Source organism: Rhinoraja longicauda, chromosome 30 (assembly GCF_053455715.1).
Source record: "Rhinoraja longicauda isolate Sanriku21f chromosome 30, sRhiLon1.1, whole genome shotgun sequence".
In the NCBI taxonomy this organism is placed as follows: domain Eukaryota; kingdom Metazoa; phylum Chordata; class Chondrichthyes; order Rajiformes; family Arhynchobatidae; genus Rhinoraja; species Rhinoraja longicauda.
Window position 1 is genome coordinate 6291096 of NC_135982.1, and position 22951 is coordinate 6314046.

General features: G+C 44.1%; 1 protein-coding gene across 14 annotated transcripts in view; it reads right to left on the reverse strand.

The window, feature by feature from the left end:
• The window catches only part of kif1b (kinesin family member 1B), a 271960-nt gene that overhangs the window by 153152 nt on the left and 95857 nt on the right, over positions 1 to 22951 (reverse strand). For 9 of the 14 annotated variants that reach the window (XM_078425313.1, XM_078425317.1, XM_078425311.1 and 6 more), the window contains exons 4-11: positions 22298 to 22477; positions 20289 to 20354; positions 12815 to 12993; positions 10623 to 10734; positions 8250 to 8327; positions 7852 to 7917; positions 7736 to 7753; positions 1777 to 1852 (exon numbers count right to left, since the gene is read on the reverse strand). In XM_078425313.1, coding sequence (XP_078281439.1) covers positions 1777 to 1852; positions 7736 to 7753; positions 7852 to 7917; positions 8250 to 8327; positions 10623 to 10734; positions 12815 to 12993; positions 20289 to 20354; positions 22298 to 22477 — 775 coding nt within the window. The remainder of the gene's footprint in view (positions 1 to 1776; positions 1853 to 7735; positions 7754 to 7851; positions 7918 to 8249; positions 8328 to 10622; positions 10735 to 12814; positions 12994 to 20288; positions 20355 to 22297; positions 22478 to 22951) is intronic. The other 5 variants (XM_078425318.1, XM_078425314.1, XM_078425310.1 and 2 more) reach the window with 1 other exon arrangement.

Below are 22951 nucleotides of genomic sequence, written 5' to 3' on the forward strand. Positions count from 1 at the left end.
ACCTGCAGTTCCTTGTTTCTACAATTAGTAGCAGGGACAGGCCATATGTGCTGTCTAATTTGTTCTCCCATTCTATTAAAATCAGATCATCCTAAACCTTCATATCCTCTCTCCGTAGGGGTAACATGAGGGGGAACTTCTTTACTCAGAGGGTTGTGGCTGTATGGAATGGGCTTCCGGTGGAAGTGGTGGAGGCTGGCTCGATTTTATTATTTAAGAGTAAATTGGATAGGTATATGGATAGGAGGGGATTGGATGGTTATGGTCTGAGTGCAGGTAGATGAGACTAGGTCAGGGAGAATGGTCGGCGTGGACTGGTAGGGCCGGACAGGCCTGTTTCCATGCTGTAGTTGTTATATGTTATATGTTATATGTATCCATACCAATAGAGTCATGCAGTACAGAAGCAGGCCATTTGGCCCAACTGGCCCACACCGACCAACGTGTCCCATCTACACTAGTCCCACTTGCCTGCGTTTGCCCCGTATTCCTCTAAACCAGTCCAATCTAGGTAGCTGTCCAAAGCATCACTGTGGAAACATCATTGGCATGAAGTGTTAACTTTGCTTCCCTCACCGTAGACGCTGCCTGATCAGCTAAAGATTCCCATCAGTTCGCACTGCCTCAGACTTCCAACGTCTATGGCGTTTTGATTTTAGATCTACCTCTAAAGCAGAGTCCCTGCAAACCTCAGATCAGAGTCTTGAATTTACTCAACAGCTGAGCAACCCCAGCTCATTGACACACAGAATTACAAACATTCATGATCCTCTCACCATCTCAAACCTCAACGAAGAACCATAAGTGGCGAAAGATTTATTAAACACAGAAGTGGGTTAGTGCCTGGATCGCACTGCCAGGGGTGCTTGTGGATGCAAGTACAATGGTGGTATTTAAGAGGCTTTTGGATAGGCACATGGATAATGCAGGGTGTGGAGGGATATGGTTCAGGCAGAGATTAGTTTAAATTGGCATCATGTTGGGCACAGACATTGTGGGCCAAAGGGCCTGTTCCTGTGCTGGTCTATGTATCCTGGGGCCACAGCTCTCCAACCAGAAATACCCTTCAGGAACCTCAAGGGTTCTTGCAGTGAATTTTGATCCAGTTTTCCTCAACCACTTCATGCAGGACAAGAATTATCAATCCATTTAAAGTCCATTGCACCACTGCCACACAAGCAAGCTTATCATCCCATCTGAACAGCAATCAAGATGTGCTGGGAACACAATGTGTGATCTCACTCCAGCCCGATTCCTATCAACGGCCATCTGGCGTTAGAATAATAAAGAGAGACTATCGCCTAGTCTACAATTCACCAGGTAAGTGTTCAGAAAAGTAAATAAATAAATGAATAGTCTGAAGAAGGGTCTCGACCCGAAACGTCGCCCATTCCTTCTCTCCAGAGATGCAGCCTGACCCGCTGGGTTACTCCAGCATTTTGTGTCTACCTTCAATAAATAACTGAATATGGTCAATTGAAGATTTATGACAACGAATATCACCAGAATGCAAAAAGTAACAGTCAGTTATGTGGGGTGTAAGAAAATAACTTTCTCACAAACTGTTGGAGTAACTCAGCGGGTCAGGCAGCATCTCAGGAGAGAAGGAATGGGTGACGTTTCGGGTCGAGACCCTTCTTCAGACTGATGTCAGGGGAGGCGGGTGTTATGTGGGGATGATTCCTGGTGACCGTTAGACTTTAGAGATTAATCATGGCAAGATTTAAGGCAGTAACCGTACATTGAGAAAACACTTGGAATTTGTTGTCAACTTACCCAGATTCTCTCTCAGAAGCCACGTCAGCACAGAGTCTCGGTACGGAATAAAGTCAGACTTCTTTTTCTTCTTACTCTGTGTAACACACGTAAAATGAACAATTTATAGTCGGCAGTTCACGGGGTTTCACTCTGCAAATGTTAGGTCGTTTCTGGTCCTTTCCAAACATTGATAATTATGATATAGTCATAGAGACAGTAATTTATATTTTGTTCCCGGGACGTGGTGCGATCGGCCAGGCAAGTTTGTCGGTTATTGCATCTAAACTGAGTCCATCCAAGATCAGAGGGGAGTTGGGTTAAAATTAGTGGCTATGGAGACACACATGGGCCACAGCAGGATGAAAATGCAGACTTCCTTCCATGGAGGAAATTAGTTAACCTTGGAGGTTTTTACAACAATCTGATCACTCTCACTAATTCTAACCTTTAACCCCATATTTGCTTTATTTGGTATTAGATGCCCAGCTGTTGTGATAAGATTTGACCACATGCCTCTAGATTACTAATTGACCCCATCTCCAGACCAAGATAGTTACAAGTCAAACTAGGTTGGGAACAAAGAATTTCTATTCTTCATTAAACGTAGGGTACTTGCCCCATCTGAATAGTGAAAGGCCTGGATAGAGTAAATGTGGAGAGGTCGTTTCCACTAGTAGGAGTGTCTAGGACCAGAGGGCATAGCCTCAGAATAAAAGGATGCACCTTTAGAAAGAAGGAGGAATTTCTTTAGTCAGAGGGTGATGAATCTGTGGAATTCGTTGCCACAGAAGGCTGTCGAGGCAAAGTCAATGGATATTTTTATGACAAAGATTGACAGATGCTTGATTAGTAGGGGTGTCAGGAGTTATGGGGAGAAGGCAGGAGAATGGGGTTGAGAGAAAGATAGATCAGCCATTATTGAATGGCGGAGTAGATGATGGGCTGAATGGCCTAATTCTGCTCCTATCACATATAGACAATAGGTACAGGAGTACGCCATTTGACCCTTTGAGCCAGCACCACCATTCAATGTGATCATGGCTGATCATTCTCAATCAGTACCCCGTTCCTGCCTTCTCCCCATACCCCTTGACTCTGCTATCCTTAAGAATTGATGGAACTCTAGCCTGCCTCACTATTCAATGTAATCATGGCTGACATGCTCCAAGCTTCAAGCCCTGTGCCCAAGCCAGTTCCTCAAAGCGCTCAGTTCCCTGGGGGCCAGTGTAGGAGCTACACGGTGCGGAAACAGGACCTTTGTCCCACTTTGTCCACGCTGACCTTGGCATTCCAGGCGAGACCCATTTGCCTGCATTCTTCCTGTCCATACATTTGTCCAAATGTCTTATAAAGGACCCAATTGTATTCACTTCCATGACTTCCTCTGGCAGCCCATTCCAGATACGGATTACCCTCAGTCATATGTTGAAAGACCGGAGCGACTAGGCTTGTATACACTGGAATTTAGAAGGATGAGAGGGGATCTTATCGAAACGTATAAGATTATTAAGGGGTTGGACACGATAGAGGCAGGAATCATGTTCCCAATGTTGGGGGAGTCCAGAACAAGGGGCCACAGTTTAAGAATAAGGGGTAGGCCATTTAGAACGGAGATGAGGAAAAACTTTTTCTGTCAGACAGTTGTGAATCTGTGGAATTCTCTGCCTCAGTGGAGGCCAAGTCTCTGAATGCATTCAAGAGAGAGCTAGATGGAGCTCTTAAGGATAGTGGAGTCAGGGGGTATGGGGAGAAGGCAGGAACTGGGTACTGATTGAGAATGATCAGCCATGATCACATTGAATGGTGGTGCTGGCTCGAAGAGCCGAATAGCCTCCTCCTGCACCTATTGTCTATTGTTCTATTTTCAGTGTGAAGATGTTGCCACTCATCTCTCTCTCATCTTAAGCCTGTGCCCTCTAGTTTAAAATCAAATCATGTGCCCTGGAATAAAGACTGTGAGCATTCACTTTATCCATGTTCCTAGTGGTCTCGTACACCTACATAGGGTCACCCGTCAGCCTCCTAAGCTCCAAAGAAAAAAATCCCTGCCTAGAAAACCTCTTGCTATAACTCACTGCCCATTATAGCCTTTCTTATATAAGTGGCCCAAAACTGTGTACAGTGTAAGAATTATTCAGGTGTTCTGGAATTCTATGGAAACAGCAGGTTTGAATTCAAATGAAACAAAACCTGTTCTAATTGCAAGAAGTCATCAGTTTGAAATTAAAAGGGCAGCTTTACAAACAGACAGCGCTGTTGAAAAGGAGAGGCCATGTGGCCACAGCAGGAGGCTGCTGAAGAGATATGGTTTATAAACAGACATGAGAGAAAAGGTTTAGAAGGATGTGGGCCAAACTTGGTCAGTGTGGGCAAGTTGATCCCAAGGACCCGTTTCTATACTGTATGACTATGGAAAGGAGACACGGAACTGCAGATGCCGGAATCATGAGCAAAAACAAAGTGCTGGAGAAACTCGGCGGGTCGGTCGGCATCTCTGGAGAATGGATAGACAACGTTTTGGATTGGGACCCTTCTTCAGACTGAAGGGTCTCGATATAAAACAACTATGACCCATATTCCCCAGGGATGCTGACTGACCGCCGAGTTACTCCAGCACTTTACCACTTGGTTCATATTAGCTACTTCTAAAATCCCACAAAAGAGTACGAGTATAAACAATAGTCACAACATTTTTGCCGGTCTAACAATGCAAGGCTAAATGGGATGGTGCTAAAATGGCCGATATTTTGCAATGACTGAATGCAAAATTGCTACGTTGTTTACGTGGGACTTTTAGCAGCAATTTAGAGACCTTCCTCAACAGTAATTAGAGCCATCTATTTATGGTGACACAGTAACTATTTCTGCAGCCCTGATGACATTTAAATACATCTAAAAGTAGGAAAAATAGTGTAGTATATATAAAAAATGGAAAGTAAGCAGAAGGTTAGACAGAACGCAGAGATGGAGGAGGAGCAAAACTGTGATGAGGATAAGGGTCGTAATTAGATTTTTGAAGGCTATTAAGACAGGGAGAAATGCAAAAAACTCTCAAATCCACAAAATAAGGATTGCAGAACACCTGATGAAGAGTGAAAAATAAGCAGGTGCCGATTAACATGCAGGAAATCAGTTGGGAAACCAAGTGGACTAAAAATATGGTTTGTGCCAAGTTCTGTAACCATTTCATCAACGACTGGTCATTTTTGCAATTATGTTCTGCAATTTTGTATATTTTCATTGTAAACACAGTGAGGAAATAGAAAGGAGATGAGAAGTAGACTGATTGATTGAATAGGAAAATAACTGCAGATGCTGGTACAAATCAAAGGTATCACAAAAGCTGGAGTATCTCAGTGGGTCAGGCAGCATCTCAGGAGAGAAGGAATGGGTGACATTTCGGTTCGACCCACGAAACGTCACCCATTCCTTCTCTCCCGAGATGCTGCCTGACCCGCTGAGTTACTCCAGCATTTTGTGATACCTCTGATTGATTGAATGGTGGAGTAGACTTGATGGGTGAAATGGGGGGGGGGGGGGGGGGGGGGGGGAGGAGAAAAAGAGAGCTTGATACTTTAATCGTTCCAATTCTAAATTCCTACAAAGCAAAGTGATAGTTAATGGAATAACTGCTCTGACCTAGTTCTGGCTTGTGATTTTAATACCAGATAACTGGTCATTGCAATGAAATAGATCTATAATGCAAAGCTGCTGGCATTTCATTCTTCTATATACATGATTTTGTTCACACATATGCACTAAATTTAAATATAAAGCTACACGTCACATTTGCTTTGACCATGAAGGCTCAAAAGACAACTACTTCCTCGGCATCAGCTTAATGGTATTCTATAATCAGCAGGGACAAGCCAATTCAAATAACATTCCCTCTGCCGATTATGCAGTCCACTTCTCCCATCTTATGTCAGGCTCCGATACGGAAAGGCACACACTTGCTCTGCACGACTTCACACCTCAAATAGCGCCACGGGGTAGAACCGTGAAGTCCTTTATTCATAGAAAATAGATGCAGGAGGAGACCATTCGGCCCTTCGAGCCAGCACTGCCATTCATTGTGATCATGGCTGATCATCCACGATCAGTAACCTGTGCCCAACTTCTCCCCGTATCCCTTGATTCCACTGCCCCCCCCCCCCCAGATCACCAAGTTAATAACCGGTCTATTGCTTCAACCTATACATTTAAATTTACAGAAGTTAAATTTAGCATTTACAAATATCTACCGTGAAGAAATAATTCACACTGCTTTGAACAGTGTCTCTACTTTTCCTCGATTCCTTTGCCTAGCCTAACTAAAATCATTGAGAAATTTGGTCCACTTAGAATCACAGAAGGTTTACTATAATAAATAACTATCCAGTCCATATCCATTTTCCATCACTAGCCCTTCCAATCACAGTTGTTCAAGCACACATTCATGCCTTGTTTAACTTTGGAAAGTTCTTCTGTATTTACCATCCTTTCCAACAGCAAGTACTAGCACTTTTGAGGGTTAAAAAAAACTCTCGTCATCAATTCCCTTCTAATCCATCCTCCAATTACTTCATATCCACGCCCCCAGATTTTGATCCCTCTGCCAAGAGAAACCGATTATTCACCTGCTTCTCTCATGATTTCACACTCCTCCATTTAGTCTTGCCACAGCCTCCTCTTTAACAAACAAAACATGACTCTCATCGTAGCTCCACTTCCCCAGTCTGCATAACACCTGCAAATCTCCACTGCTCCTTCTCCTATCTGATGCTATGCTTTACTGCAGTGTTAACTACACAGCACACAGGTTGTGATTTAACCAGTGCTGCAAAGGTTTCATCACTACCTTTCTGTCTTATATTCTATACCTTTGGTATAAGTATGCCTACAGCAAGGCCTGCCTTTTAGCCAACATATTGAGTGCCATTGAGGATTTGTAAACACATGCTCCAAGATTAAAATCCTGCTATTTATTCTCGTCCTGTACCTTCCGATAATGCATTGCACACAGCTCATGAGGTTAAATTCATTTGCCATTTCTCTGTCCAATTGATCAGATATTCTTCATTTTCCTGCAGTTCAGATTCCCTGCTCACTTTCAACCGTTGTATTGATTGAAAGATACAGCATGGAAACAGGCCCTTCGGCCCACCGAGTCAATCAGCCCCTCACACTATAGTTTTATGTTAACCCACTTTTGCACCCACTCCCTGCACACTGGGGGCAATTTTCAGAAGCCAATTAACCTACAAACCCACACGTCTCTGAGATGTGGGAGGAAACCGAAGCACCCGGAGGAAACCCATGCGGTCACAGGGAGAACATGCACACTCCACACAGACAGCGCTCATAGTCAGGATCGAACCAGTCACTGGCTTTATGAGGCAAGAGCTCGATCAGCTGCACTACTGTGACAATAGTCAATAGTCAATAGACAATAGGTGCAGGAGTAGACCATTCGGCCCTTTGAGCCAGCACCACCATTCAATGTGATCATGGCTGATCATCCACAATCAGTAACCTGTGCCCAACTTCTCCCCGTATCCCTTGATTCCACTGGCCCCCAGATCACCAAATTAATAACCATGTTTTAAAGATAAATCCAAATATTTATAATATATACTCCACGTCTGTTCCTTTTCATTTTTTTTTTCATATAAAATTAATAAAATTTAGAACGCAGAGTAGGTAAATTAGTACCATGTAAATAGTGATTTAGTCGTTCAAAAGGAGAAGTAAACCAAGGTAAAAGATTTTCACACTACTTAGAAACATTTATTTAGTAACTGAAGCAGACTATTATTATGATTAAATATGCAACTCTTGTTGAATTGGTGTTTTTGAAACAAGTATGTAAAGTAAACCACATGAAAAGAAATCTTGCACACAATTTGTTTTAAAACTATCTTTTTTATATAAAGCGCCACATGCAAACAGGCGAAGATTAGATGATCACTAAATACAATGATGGTCTGAACTTTACCTTACTGGGAGCATTATCCTGCAATGGCAGCACAGTTTAAAAAGACAAAAAAAAAATATTCAGCAACTTTTCTCCATTTTAAATTCTCTTCAAGTATTGCAACATTGCAAACTCACCACTTCGGCAAGGGCAGAGATGACTTTTCCCAATGTTGTGAGTGATTTGTTGATATTTGCTCCTTCCTGAAAGATATCAATCCCTCTCTCAGATCAATAAGTTCAATTTGTGCCAAAAACAAAATCAAACTTCCGCATAAATCCTACAGTAACGATCCAAGTGCTTTGACATGTCAAAGTTTACTTTACGGTGGTTAGCCTACAGATAAGCTCTCAACAATAATTAAATATTCCACAACCCGATCCCATTAAAAGGTCTTCCCATTAAAACTCCAACAAAAGCAAACTGCCAGCATAAACTTGCCAGGGTCATTACAAGTATATTGACGAGGATGTCATTAAGCATTCATTGTATTCAATTAGCAGAATTAAAGGAAGAATCTGCCGTCTAGTTTTACCTTTAATCTTGTCCCTTTAGCCCCGGTGGAGTCTGCTCTCTCACTGCCGGCCAGATCAACCAGGCTGATTTTGCTGACCTAAACGTGGATGGAATTGGAACAGGAGTCAAATCAGCTTTTGAACTTAACCAAACCATTGGCTGGTGTTACACCTTCCCAGGATAGAGGCAGCATGAGGAGGGAATAGAAGTTGTCTGTGGGTTGAATGTATGTTTGCTCACGAGAGATCAGTCAATGGGTGGAGCGGTGGCGCAGCGGTAGAGTTGCTGCCTTACAGCACTTGCAGCGCCGGAGACCCAGGTTCGATCCCGACTACGGGTGCTGTCTGTACGGAGTTTGTACTTTCTCCCTGTGACCTGCAAGGGTTTTCTCCGAGATCTTCGGTTTCCTCCCACACTCCAAAGACGTGCAGGTTTGTATGTAAATTGGCTTGGAAAATGTAGAAATTATCCCTAGTGTGCGTAGGATAGTGTTAATTTGTGGGAATCGCTGGTCGGCACAGACCCGATGGGCCGAAGGGCCTGTTTCTGCGCTGTATCTCTAAAACTAAAAACCGGGTGAGAATAAATGGTTCTCTCCAGCGTTCTGATCCTCAGTCAACATCACCGGTCACCGTCAGATTGCGGGGTGTGGAGTTTAGCAGGCGTGCGCGGCTCCCCTCTCACCTGCTGCTACCTCCAGGGTGGGGCGTGTCGGCAACTCTAGGGGAGAAGGAGGCGGTGGAGGAAGGGTGGAAGGAGGGTGGAAGAGGTTGAATGGATGGATTGACGGGAGGCGGAGGAGGCAACAGCGGTCAATCGTACAAACCAAAGGGAAAAGCCGCAGCAGGTGAGAGGGGAGGGAACCCCATGATGCCCGAGTGCATCCTGTCAGTGGTGGGAGCCTGAAAAAAGTGTTGTCCCTAGGGGCTACAACGTAAGCCACAACCACAGCAGATTACATGGTGCTTATCCAAGTCTAACTGGTCATTAAACAAATTCAACTGCTTCAGATCATTAATGGCGCATTACGAACATCAGTCTTTCATGTTGAACTAAAATCTGGCTTCGTCTATACAAAATAAAATCACCTTCTAACAACATGAGGACCCATGGTGAGGAACTGTTCTTCCAATGGGTTGGAGAAGGAGAGGGGGAAGAGGAGGAAATAAAAATCATTGAGAAATGAACAGAATATAATTCTTAGCATGTGTTGGAAGGAACTGCAGATGCTGGTTTACACTGAAGATGGACACAAAAGGTAGGGTACTGACATGGATAGAAAATTGGTTGACAGACAGAAAGCAAAGAGTGGGGATAAATGGGTCCCTTTCAGAATGGCAGGCAGTGACTAGTGGGGTACCGCAAGGCTCGGTGCTGGGACCCCAGCTATTTACAATATACATCAATGACTTGGATGAAGGAATTAAAAGTACCATTAGCAAATTTGCAGATGATACAAAGCTGGGTGGCAGTGTGAACTGTGAGGAAGATGCTATGAGGTTGCAGGGTGACTTGGACTGGTTGTGTAAGTGGACGGATGCATGGCAGATGCAGTTTAATCTGGATAAGTGTGAGGTTATCCACTTTGGTGGTAAGAATAGGAAGGCAGATTATTATCTGAATGGTGTCAAGTTAGGAAAAGGGGACGTACATCGAGATCTGGGTGTCCTCGTGCATCAGTCACTGAAAGAAAGCGTGCAGGTACAGCAGGCAGTGAAGAAAGCCAATGGAATGTTGGCCTTCATAACAAGAGGAGTTGAGTATAGGAGCAAAGAGGTTCTTCTGCAGTTGTACAGAGCCCTAGTTAGACTGAACCTGGAGTACTGTGTGCAGTTTTGGTCTCCAAATTTGAGGAAGGATATTCTTGCTATTGACAACCCTAGAGTCAAGTCCCGTGAAAAATGAAATCAGCCTTTGATCCTATCCAAAGCATCTTAAAAACATAGAAAATAGCTGCAGGAGTACCTATTCAGCCCCTCGAGCCAGCACCGACCGCCATTCATAATGCACTTGGCTGATCATCCATGATCATATTGAATGACGGTGCTGGCTCAAGGGGCCGAATGGCCTACTCCTGCATATTTCTATGATGCTTTGGATAGGGTCAAAGGCTGATTTCATTTTTCACGGGACTTTGACACTAGGGTTGCAGGGTTATATAGCACAGAAAGTGAACTGGTCTACAATTCCACAGAAAGAGGAAAGACCATGTATCTACATGGGAAATACTAGTGTACTCTTGTTGAGCTCATGGGTAAGAACAAGGACTCAAAAGGAACTGGAAAGGACACGAGTAAATGGAAAATCCATTAATGCAAGAAGTGGAATCGCTATCAAGCAGCAAAGGACTGAGTAGGAAAATTTAACGAAGGTTCTCTTCTCCAAGTTGTACCTTTTCTGTACAAAGGTCGGTTTCCACATCGTGCCTCTTCTGTGTAAAAACTATGGTGAAGACGGCGTGGGATCTGCTGCTGGTCTCGTTCATGTTTGTTGCTGCCACAGTTCTGGAATAATAAAAACGGGATTAATGTTACAGCTGTTAAAATACACGCCCAAACTAATACCCTAACACTTCTCCTTAAGGTCCAAACTCAAAGGAAGGGAAATTATTTCTTGTATGAACTTAATAGAATTCAACCGTTGGTTTATTTATCTCTGATAAATACATTTAGGACTCTTCTCTGCTCCTCCTAGTAATTCCTAACCATTTCCTTTCCATCAAATTTCCTTGCATCCTAGAGTCTTTCATGCCCATTGATCATAGGGTAACAATTCAGGTACTCAAGGAAGCCTAACATAGAAGTAGAACAATGCTGCACAGGAACAGGCTCTTTGCCCCACATCTGTGCCAATCATGATGCTAATTCACACTGCCTGTGCATGTTCTATATCCCTCCGTTCCCTGTCTGTTCATGTGTCTGTCTAGAACATTGCTACCACCACTTTCCCTGGCATCGAGTTCCAGGCACCTCACACTGTGTACAAAAATGTGCTTCATACATCTCCCTTAAACACTCTCACTTTCACCTTAAAGCTATGGGCGCAGTGGTAGAGTCGCTGCCTTACAGCGCTTGCAGCACCGGAGACCCAGGTTCGATCCCGACTACGGGTGCTGTCTGTACAGAGTTTGTACATTCTCCCCATGGGTTTTCTCAGAGATCTTCGGTCTCCTCCCACACTCCAAAGACGTACAGGTATGTAGGTTAATTGGCTTGGTAAATGTAAAAATTGTTCCAAGCAGGTATAGGATAGTGTTAATGTACGGGGATCGCTGGTCGGCGCGGACCCGGTAGGCCGAAAGAGCCCGTTTCCGCGCTGTATTTCTAAACTAAACTATGCCTAATCTACATGACCCAGGTAGAACAAATTATCACATTAACACATTTACACAAAATAACGCAGTGTGCATGCATCAAGTGGGATTTGGAGTTAAATCCACTCCCCAACACCGCCTCAAGATACAAGAGGGATATTTGTAGCAACTCTTTAACCCTGCTGGGGTTCTCCGCTGCCCAGAAAATGAAGCAGGTTACGAGACAAACGCCAATGTTTATAGTGCCAGAACAACACCATCTCTTTAAATGGTGACAGGTGAACAACGTCGGCCTTCCCAGCTCGACCCAAATTCCATAAATGATGAACAAAAGGTTTGCACTTTCTCCCTGTGACTGCATGGGTTTTCCCCCCACATCCAAAGACGAGTGGGTTTGTAGATTAATTGGTTGCTGCAAATTGCTCCTAGTGTGTAGGGTGTGGTTGAGAAAGTGGGATAACATGGAACTAATGTGATCGGGTGATGGTCAGTGTGGACTTGGTGATGGAAGGGCATGTGTTCATGCTGTATCTCTAAACTAAACTAAAAACTGACAAATCAGTGACCCAAAGACTGACCCGAAACATCACCTATCCATTCCCTCCACAGACGCTGCCTGGACTGCCGCGTTAATCCAGCACGTTATGTTTTCCTAAAACCATATCCCACTCTGTTGGCTGGATTTCTGTTTACTTGGTGGCCCTTCTAATTCACCACACTAGTGACACTTCCTTAAGGTGGTCGGAACAAGATGCCAAAACACTAAAGAAGGAAATGCTGCAACCGTTCTCAGTGTAACGTTAAAAGTTTTTGTTAAGAGTTTCAACTAATGTTTAAGAATCCAAACCTTTGATGGATGGGCTCTGACCATACATCAAAGTTGCATGGACATACAAAATCGCTCCTCACTTATTACCTTTACTTTTGAGGAAATATTTAAGGGGGGAAAAACACACAGTCTTTACTAAACAATATTCGGGGCAGCATAATGGTAGAGTTGCTGCCTTACAGCACCAGAGACCCGGGTTCCATCCTGACTATGGGTGCTGCGTTCTGCCTTTGACCACGTGAGTTTTCTCCGGGTGCTCTGGTTTCCTCCCACATTCCAAAGATGTGCTGGTTTGTAGGTTAATTGGCTTTTGTCAATTGTCCCTAGTGTGTAGGATAGAACTCGTTGGTCGGTGCGGACTCAGTGGGCTGAAAGGCCTGTTTCCACGCTGCATTTCTGAACAACAATTGGACAAACCTGACTCAGGCACTTGTGGCCTTACCTGGCTTTGTTCCCGGCGTCCATGAGATCGGCAATATCTGTGTAGGACGTAACAGCCAGTTTGGAAAGATCTTCAACGTAAGGACCCAACAATGGATGCTCTCGAACCCGCAGGTTTCCTTTGGTCTTGGGATTCAACAGATCCCGAACCCTCTCGCAATAAATTTCCATGTAACTCACCTGCAAGTAAAACAAATACTGGATTGGACTGAAGAACAAAAATGATTGGTACTTCAAGATTTAGGCGTGGACTAAGGTTAAAATACAAAGTTGTCTTTTCACCTGGGTGCGCACTTTGGCAAGGCTTAATGCCCATTGCCAAATGCCCTGAGATGGTGGTAGTCTTGAGCTGTGATCAGTGGTGCAATAGAGTGGCTGGTTAGGATATTTTAGAAGGCAGTTAAGAATTTACCATTGTTCAAATCAAGGACGTAGTACTTCCTTCCCCAGAGGATGTTAATAAATCAGTTGGGGATTTAACCGCATTCAGGAAGTTTCACAGCCATCATTCTTGATGCAAGCTTTTTATTTCAGATTCATTTAATTAACAGCATTTAAGTTCCCAGCAACTCTGATGGGATTTGAATACATGGCTCCGGTTCAGCAAATAAAGCCCGGAAGAATTTTTTACAAAGGCCTAAACACTAACAAAAGAATCTTAAATAAATCAGTTTTAATAGACAATAGACAATAGGCGCAGGAGTAGGCCATTCAGCCCTTCGAGCCAGCACCGCCATTCAATGCGATCATGGCTGATCACTCTCAATCAGTACCCCGTTCCTGCCTTCTCCCCATACCCCCTCACTCCGCTATCCTTAAGAGCTCTATCCAGCTCTCTCTTGAAAGCATCCAACGAACTGGCCTCCACTGCCTTCTGAGGCAGAGAATACCACACCTTCACCACTCTCTGACTGAAAAAGTTCTTCCTCATCTCTGTTCTAAATGGCCTACCCCTTATTGTAAACTGTGGCCCCTTGTTCTGGACTCCCCCAACATTGGGAACATGTTTCCTGCCTCTAATGTGTCCAATCCCCTAATTATCTTATATGTTTCAATAAGATCCCCCCTCATCCTTCTAAATTCCAGTGTATACAAGCCCAATCGCTCCAGCCTTTCAACATACGACAGTCCCGCCATTCCGGGAATTAACCTAGTGAACCTACGCTGCACGCCCTCAATAGCAAGAATATCCTTCCTCAAATTTGGAGACCAAAACTGCACACAGTACTCCAGGTGCGGTCTCACCAGGGCCCGGTACAACTGTAGAAGGACCTCTTTGCTCCTATACTCAACTCCTCTTGTTCCATTGGCTTTCTTCACTGCCTGCTGTACCTGCATGCTTCCTTTCATTGACAATAGACAATAGACAATAGACAATAGGTGCAGGAGTAGGCCATTCAGCCCTTCGAGCCAGCACCGCCATTCAATGCGATCATGGCTGATCACTCTCAATCAGTACCCCGTTCCTGCCTTCTCCCCATACCCCCTCACTCCGCTATCCTTAAGAGCTCTATCCAGCTCTCTCTTGAAAGCATCCAACGAACTGGCCTCCACTGCCTTCTGAGGCAGAGAATTCCACACCTTCACCACCCTCTGACTGAAAAAGTTCTTCCTCATCTCCGTTCTAAATGGCCTACCCCTTATTCTCAAACTGTGGCCCCTTGTTCTGGACTCCCCCAACATTGGGAACATGTTATCTGCCTCTAATGTGTCCAATCCCCTAATTATCTTATATGTTTCAATAAGATCCCCCCTCATCCTTCTAAATTCCAGTGTATACAAGCCCAATCGCTCCAGCCTTTCAACATACGACAGTCCCGCCATTCCGGGAATTAACCTAGTGAACCTACGCTGCACGCCCTCCATAGCAAGAATATCCTTCCTCAAATTTGGAGACCAAAACTGCACACAGTACTCCAGGTGCGGTCTCACCAGGGCCCGGTACAACTGTAGAAGGACCTCTTTGCTCCTATACTCAACTCCTCTTGTTACGAAGGCCAACATTCCATTGGCTTTCTTCACTGCCTGCTGAACCTGCATGCTTCCTTTCATTGACTGATGCACTAGGACACCCAGATCTCGTTGAACTCCCCCTCCTCCTAACTTGACACCATTCAGATAATAATCTGCCTTTCTATTCTTACTTCCAAAGTGAATAACCTCACACTTACCTACATTAAACTGCATCTGCCATGTATCCGCCCACTCACACAACCTGTCCAAGTCACCCTGCAGCCTTATTGCATCTTCCTCACAATTCACACTACCCCCCAACTTAGTATCATCTGCAAATTTGCTAATGGTACTTTTAATCCCTTCGTCTAAGTCATTAATGTATATCGTAAATAGCTGGGGTCCCAGCACCGAACCTTGCGGTACCCCACTGGTCACTGCCTGCCATTCCGAAAGGGACCCATTTATCCCCACTCTTTGCTTTCTGTCTGTCAACCAATTTTCTATCCATGTCAGTACCCTACCCCCAATACCATGTGCCCTAATTTTGCCCACTAATCTCCTATGTGGGACCTTGTCGAAGGCTTTCTGAAAGTCGAGGTACACCACATCCACTGACTCTCCCTTGTCAATTTTCCTAGTTACATCCTCAAAAAATTCCAGTAGATTTGTCAAGCATGATTTCCCCTTCGTAAATCCATGCTGACTCGGAATGATCCCGTTACTGCTATCCAAATGCTCAGCAATTTCGTCTTTTATAATTGACTCCAGCATCTTCCCCACCACTGATGTCAGACTAACTGGTTTATAATTACCCGTTTTCTCTCTCCCTCCTTTCTTAAAAAGTGGGATAACATTTGCTATCCTCCAATCCACAGGAACTGATCCTGAATCTATAGAACATTGAAAAATGATCTCCAATGCTTCCACTATTTCTAGAGCCACCTCCTTAAGTACTCTGGGATGCAGACCATCAGGCCCTGGGGATTTATCAGCCTTCAGTCCCATCAGTCTACCCAAAACCATTTCCTGCCTAATGTGGATTTCCTTCAGTTCCTCCATCACCCTAGGTTCTCCGGCCCCTAGAACATTTGGGAGATTGTGTGTATCTTCCTCAGTGAAGACAGATCCAAAGTAACGGTTTAACTCGTCTGCCATTTCTTTGTTCCCCATAATAAATTCCCCTGCTTCTGTCTTCAAGGGACCCACATTTGCCTTGACTATTTTTTTCCTCTTCACGTACCTAAAAAAACTTTTGCTATCCTCCTTTATATTATTGGCTAGTTTACCCTCGTACCTCATCTTTTCTCCCCGTATTGCCTTTTTAGTTAACTTTTGTTGCTCTTTAAAAGAGTCCCAATCCTCTGTCTTCCCACTCTTCTTTGCTATGTTATACTTCCTCTCCTTAATTTTTATGCTGTCCCTGACTTCCCTCGTCAGCCACAGGTGTCTCTTACTCCCCTTAGAGTCTTTCCACCTCTTTGGAATAAATTGATCCTGCAACCTCTGCATTATTCCCAGGAATACCTGCCATTGCTGTTCTACCGTCTTCCCTGCTAGGGCCTCCTTCCAATCAATTTTGGCCAGCTCCTGCCTCATGCCTCTGTAATCCCCTTTGCTATACTGTAATACCGACACTTCCGATTTTCCCTTCTGCCTTTCCATTTGCAGAGTAAAACTTATCATGTTGTGATCACTGCCTCCTAATGGCTCTTTTACCTCTAGTCCCCTTATCAGATCAGGATCATTACACAACACTAAATCCAGAATTGCCTTCTCCCTGGTAGGCTCCAGTACAAGCTGTTCTAAGAATCCATCTCGAAGGCACTCTACAAACTCTCTTTCCTGGGGTCCATTTCCAACCTGATTTTCCCAGTCTACCTGCATGTTGAAATCTCCCATAACCACCGTAGCATTACATTTTTGACACGCCAATTTTATCTCCTGATTCAACTTGCACCCTATGTCGAGGCTACTGTTTGGGGGCCTATTGATAACTCCCATTAGGGTCTTTTTACCCTTACAATTTCTCATTTCTATCCATACTGATTCAACATCTCCTGATTCTATGTCACCCCTTGCAAGGGAATGAATATCATTCCTTACCATCAGAGCAACCCCACCCCCTCTGCCCACCTGTCTGTCTTTTCTATACGTTGTGTACCCCTGAATATTCAGTTCCCAGCCCTGGTCCTCTTGTAACCATGTCTCAGTGATCCCTACAACATCATACTTGCCCATGACTAACTGAGCCTCAAGCTCATCCACTTTATTTTTTATACTACGCGCATTTAAGTACAACACTTTAACTTCTGTATTTACCTCCTCTCTCACATCGTTCACAATTGGCCCTGCCCTTAATTTCTTTTCCGCTCTAGAACTTCTGTTCCCATTCTTCCGAGAGTCTTTTGCAATATCTCCTGTATTCCCTTTGACCTCATCTTCATATTCACAATTTGTTAACCCCTCCCCCCCACTACTTAGTTTAAAGCCACAGGTGTCACACTAGCAAACCTGCCTGCCAGAATGTTTGTCCCCCTGCTGTTAAGATGCAACCCGTCCCTTTTGTACAAGTCACCCCTAGCCCAGAAGAGATCCCAGTGGTCCAGAAATCTAAATCCCTGCTCTCTGCACCAGCCCCTCAGCCATAAATTCATACCCTCTATCTCTCTGTTCCTGGCCTCACCAGCACGAGGTACCGGTAGCAGTCCAGAGATAACCACCTTCGACGTCCTACTTCTCAGCGCTTTTCCCAACTCTCTAAACTCCCGCTGTAGCACCTCCTTCCTCTTCCGCCCGACGTCATTCGTGCCCACGTGCACAACGACTTCAGGTTGATCGCCTTCCCTCACTAGGATTGACTGATGCACTAGGACACCCAGATCTCGTTGAACTCCCCCTCCTCCTAACTTGACACCATTCAGATAATAATCTGCCTTTCTATTCTTACTTCCAAAGTGAATAACCTCACACTTATCTACATTAAACTGCATCTGCCATGTATCCGCCCACTCACACAACCTGTCCAAGTCACCCTGCAGCCTTATTGCATCTTCCTCACAATTCACACTACCCCCCCCCAGCTTAGTATCATCTGTACTTGTTCAAGGGGAGGGGGTGGGAGAGAAGTAACTTCACCCATTTTATGTATTCATCCTGCACAAGTCATCAATTAATATCAGACGGGATTAACGGTAGCAGGAGATTGACAGGATTATGTTTCAGAGAAGATGAAAATGGTCTTTGGGATGCCCTATTGCATCAGCTAAGATCGCAATCTCATGTATACGCAAGTTAGCACTTAGCTATCTTAAAAGTGCTGCTCTTTACGGTCCACTAAATCTTCCTTGGATATCACAAATTATGTACAATTAATCTCCAGCCTCTGACTTTTGAGAGCATTCTACTGCTTTTCCTGTTACAGGAATTGTAGACGCCAAATAATAATTTGCCAGCTGAATTTTTTTTTACAATTTGATTGGGGTGTGGAGGAGAGAGAAGCACATTTACAATTGTACTTTAAAATTCGGGTTCTTTGAAGTCGCAGAATAGAGCCTGCCTTTGACAAAAAAGACAAACATGTTCAAAGCCAAGTTACATTCAACCAATACTAATACACCATAATGGAAATGATGGGAGAGACAGATAACTACTACAAATCAAGAACTTACCTTGACTTTCTCAGATGCCCGAGAAAATAAATGAGCTGATGCACTTTTGTGATCATTGCATCCTGAGCTTTAAGTTCCTAGGCATTTATATTACCAGCAACTTAAAGCTGTCGACCATATCTATATCAGCTTTGTTAATGAGAAATGTGTTGTGTGTCACCCCCTCTCTTCCTTCGCTCAGCAACCAACTCTTAAAAGCTGTTTTCTTGTCCTAACACCACGACACAAGGTTCCCCATCCCTTTCTCATACGCCCTCTCATCACTGTGGAATTGGTCAACAAGTTTGCCATCAACAAACTTAAATATCAAGTTGTCACTTGGCCACACAGTCACAGTGGCACAGAGAGTGGAGCCGGGGACCGAGCACCCAGCACTGAGTAGAGGACCAGTGTAGAGGGTCAGGGTGGAGGAAATGTTATGACCAACTCTGTCGACTGAGGTCCGCTGGCCAAGAAATCCAGAAGCCAGTTCCACATGGATGCCCCGGGGCCACAGTTGAGAATTTTGGAGATGAGTTTATTCTGTATTATGGTACTGAAGACTGAAATAAAGTCAATGAATGACATTCTAACATAGGTGTTCTTATTGACGCGGTGAACCAGGGGTGAACGTTATGCAAGGGATATGGCGTCCTCTGCAGACCTGGTTTCCCTTTACGCAATTACAAGGGGTCTAGTTTGGCCGAAAGGCTGGTACCGAAGTGGTCCATTACCAAAGCACTTCATATCAGTCAAAGTTAGAGCTACTGGGCAGTCATTGAGACAGGTCACGTTGACTTTTCTTGGGGACTCGAGTGTTGGAGGGTCCAGACATTTCTCAATCTTTGATCAGGAGTTGATCCTCCACAGATATCTAGATGTGTAAGAAAATAACTGCAGATGCTGGTACAAATCGAAGGTATTTATTCACAAAATGCTGGAGTAACTCAGCAGGTCAGGCAGCATCTCGGGAGAGAAGGAATGGGTGACGTTTCGGGTCGAGACCCTTCTTCAGACTGAAGAAGGGTCTCGACCCGAAACGTCACCCATTACTTCTCCCCCGAGATGCTGCCTGACCTGCTGAGTTACTCCAGCATTTTTGTGAATAAAAACAGATATCTAGATGACATTGAAGACCATAAACAACATCACTTTATTAAAAATAACCCACCATCTCACCAGGAGTGGTATAACATGAACTTGACTAGTTTTGTAGAGCCCGTTCAGGCCTGACAAAAAAAATCATTATTTATGACTTGCAGCTGATGTGATTTCATCTTCTCCTGAACTCAGCTTTAGATCTGAGCAAAAGCTGATGTTTTGATGTGACTGTTTAGGCTGGTGTCAGTACTTATGACCTTATTGCCATGTCCAATCAATTAATGAGCCGGCTTTCTGTGGAAGAACACCGATGTTTTGCAACATAATTGTGTAACACCACTCTATCAATGTACTCACATGCAATCAGTTCAGCCAACAAACAAACCCCAGACATGCGAGAAAAGTGGTGTCAGTTCCACATCAGCAAACAATGATGTCAGAGAGAAAATGTTTAAGAAGTGACAAAATGTCAGTTGAATTATAAAACCACATGAGTTGTAAATTCATTGAACTTCAGAGAGGATAAACCATTGTCTAATCTGATCCAATAAATTACCTGAACAATTTAACTGAAGCCTAATGCTAACATTTTGGTTCTGTCTATATAAAAGGTCAGCTGGAGTTGATAGACATTGCAAGAAGTGATCTTGTTACATTGAATGATGCCATGACTAAAACACCCTAAAATATCCTTGAAATTGTCTGTCGGGTTCTCAGAGCTAGGAAGCCAACAACTGTTCCATTAGATATGCTTTTGATATTGGCTCTCACCTCCACTGAGTAGGACATGTCAGATTTGCTGTTGTCGTTCATTTTTTCAAAGAGGTCTTCACAAAGCTACAGACAGAAGGAACACATTACAGTTTAAGATATCAGAAAATCAATGTTCATCAAATCTCATCCCAGCAAAGATATATTATGGTCCTCTAGAAGCATTGCTCCCATTGAGGGATATTAATATCCTTCCATGTTCAGTGGTGATAATTCAATATAAAAAGGACACAGAGTGCTGGAGTAACTCAGCAGGTCAGGCAGCATCTCTGGAGGACTTGGATAGGTGACGTTTCAGGTCATGATTCTTCTTCACTTTCCCAACCCAAAATGTCACCTATCTATGTTCTAATGAGATGCTACCTGACCTGCTGAGTCACTCCAGAACTTTGCCGTTTTGTATAAACCTGCATCTACGGTTCCTGGTTTCTTACTTCAATATAATCCTGCCAACTAATTGATATTAGATACAAAAGCTTAAAATTATCAACCAATTGAGTATCTCCCAGATGCATTTGATTCGAGTATAAAAATTGCCACACTATCCAATGGAATTACCTATTGACCCAATTTGATCAATGAATAGATAGATGATGTTCAGTCCACTGAGGACATGTTGGCCTTCTCCAGCAATATTCCCCACCTAATTCCCTTAATTCTAAAGGTTTTTCTTCTCCGGACCTTATCCAATTGTTTTAGCTCTCAAACCTTCTGCCAATGGGACCAGCTTTAATTACCAAGATGGGTTTTGCCATGAAGTAGAAACTGGTCTGGTATCTCAATCACTCCCCCTGGGGGATACGTGAATGCCCAACTCACTTTTACAGATTCTATAGAACAATTGATGTTACCTATTATTACTATTCTACAGTGTTGCCATTTCCACATTCAGTCCAACTATTCACTGACATCTTCCTTCGATAATTAATATTGGTTGCTGGGAAATCTCATTTAAAAAATAAAATTGGATTGTAGTTAATGGAAATCCTATTTCTAACTGAAAATGTCTGATCCTTGGTCATGTCCCGAAACATCACCAGAGTTGCTTTTTTACGAAGCAGGAATATATTCACCCAATCGGTGAGAATCTTGCCGTTTATTATCACATTGCTTCTTCTATTGCTATATTGATTGAATTGATTGAAAGATACAGCATGAAAACAGGACCTTCGGCCCACTGAGTCCACACCAACTACCGGTGGCATATCGACGAAACCAAACGCAGGCTCGGCAATCGCTTCGCACAACACCTTCGCTCAGTCCGCCTTAACCAACCTGATCTCCCAGTGGCTGAGCACTTCAACTCCCCCTCCCACTCCCAGTCTGACCTTTCTGTAATGGGCCTCCTCCAGTGCCATAGTGAGGCCCACCGGAAATTGGAGGAACAGCACCTCATATTTCACTTGGGCAGCTTGCAGCCCAGCGGTATGAACATTGACTTCTCCAACTTTAGATAGTTCCTCTGTCCCTCTCTACCCCCCTCCCCCTTCCCAGTTCTCCCTCTAACTTCCTGTCTCCATCTATATCCTTCCTTTGTCCAGCCCCCGACATCAGTCTGAAGAAGGGTCTCGACCCGAAACATCACCCATTCCTTCTCTCCTGAGATGCTGCCTGCCCTGCTGAGTTACTCCAGCATTTTGTGAATAACTCGTTCACACAAGTTCTATGTTATCCCACTTTCTCATCCACTCCCTGCACACTAGGGGCACACTAGGGGCACACTAGGGGCACACTAGGGGCAATTTACAGAGGCCAATTGACCTACAAACCCAAACGTTTGTGAAATCTGGGAGGAAACTCGCACAGAAAACATGCAAACTGCACACAGACGACAGAGATCAGGACCGAACCCGGGTCTCTGGCGCTGTGAGGTAGATGCTCTACCAGCTGTCTGTCACTGTGCTGCCCGACCCCCTGAAATGCACTACTAAAAAAATTTAATGTGGCAAAATATCACCGAAGGATCCATTTTAAAATAAAGCTTTCAACAAACTGTGAGAGAACGTTACCTGTGGGATTATTCCCTCATTGTCTTTATCCTGTTTTCCCATCATCGTATAAGATTTCCCGGACCCGGTCTGCCCGTATGCAAAAATGCACACATTGTAACCCTCGAAGGAGTGCTGCAACATTTCTTTGCCAATGTCATTGTAGACTTGATTCTGTGACGCAAAGGATGGATCTTCAGGCTGAAAATAAAAGGAAAGAATCCATTGTCTACGATTAGTTTTGATTCTGTGTACAATGGAACTTACTGAGCACAAGCTCTTCAAGAACACAACAACAGATGAAAGGAGATGTGCTGGGCAAGTTCTGTTTATACACAGAGAGCAGTGGGTGCATTGGAACATGCTGCCAGGACTGATAAAGGTCATGGCATAGATAGGGTAGAACCTTTTACCCCAGGGTACTAATATCAAAGACTAGTTGCAATAGCTTTAAGATGAGAGGGGCAAAGTTTAAAGGAGCCGAGTACGTCTTGTTTCACACACACACACAAACACACGCACACACACACGCACGCACGCAACCGTCACACACGCACCCACACACACTCGCACACGCACACACACACCTACACAGATATGATAATGGCGTTTAAGAGGATTTTGGATATGCATAGAATAGAGGGATATGGATCATGTCCAGACACAGGAGATTAG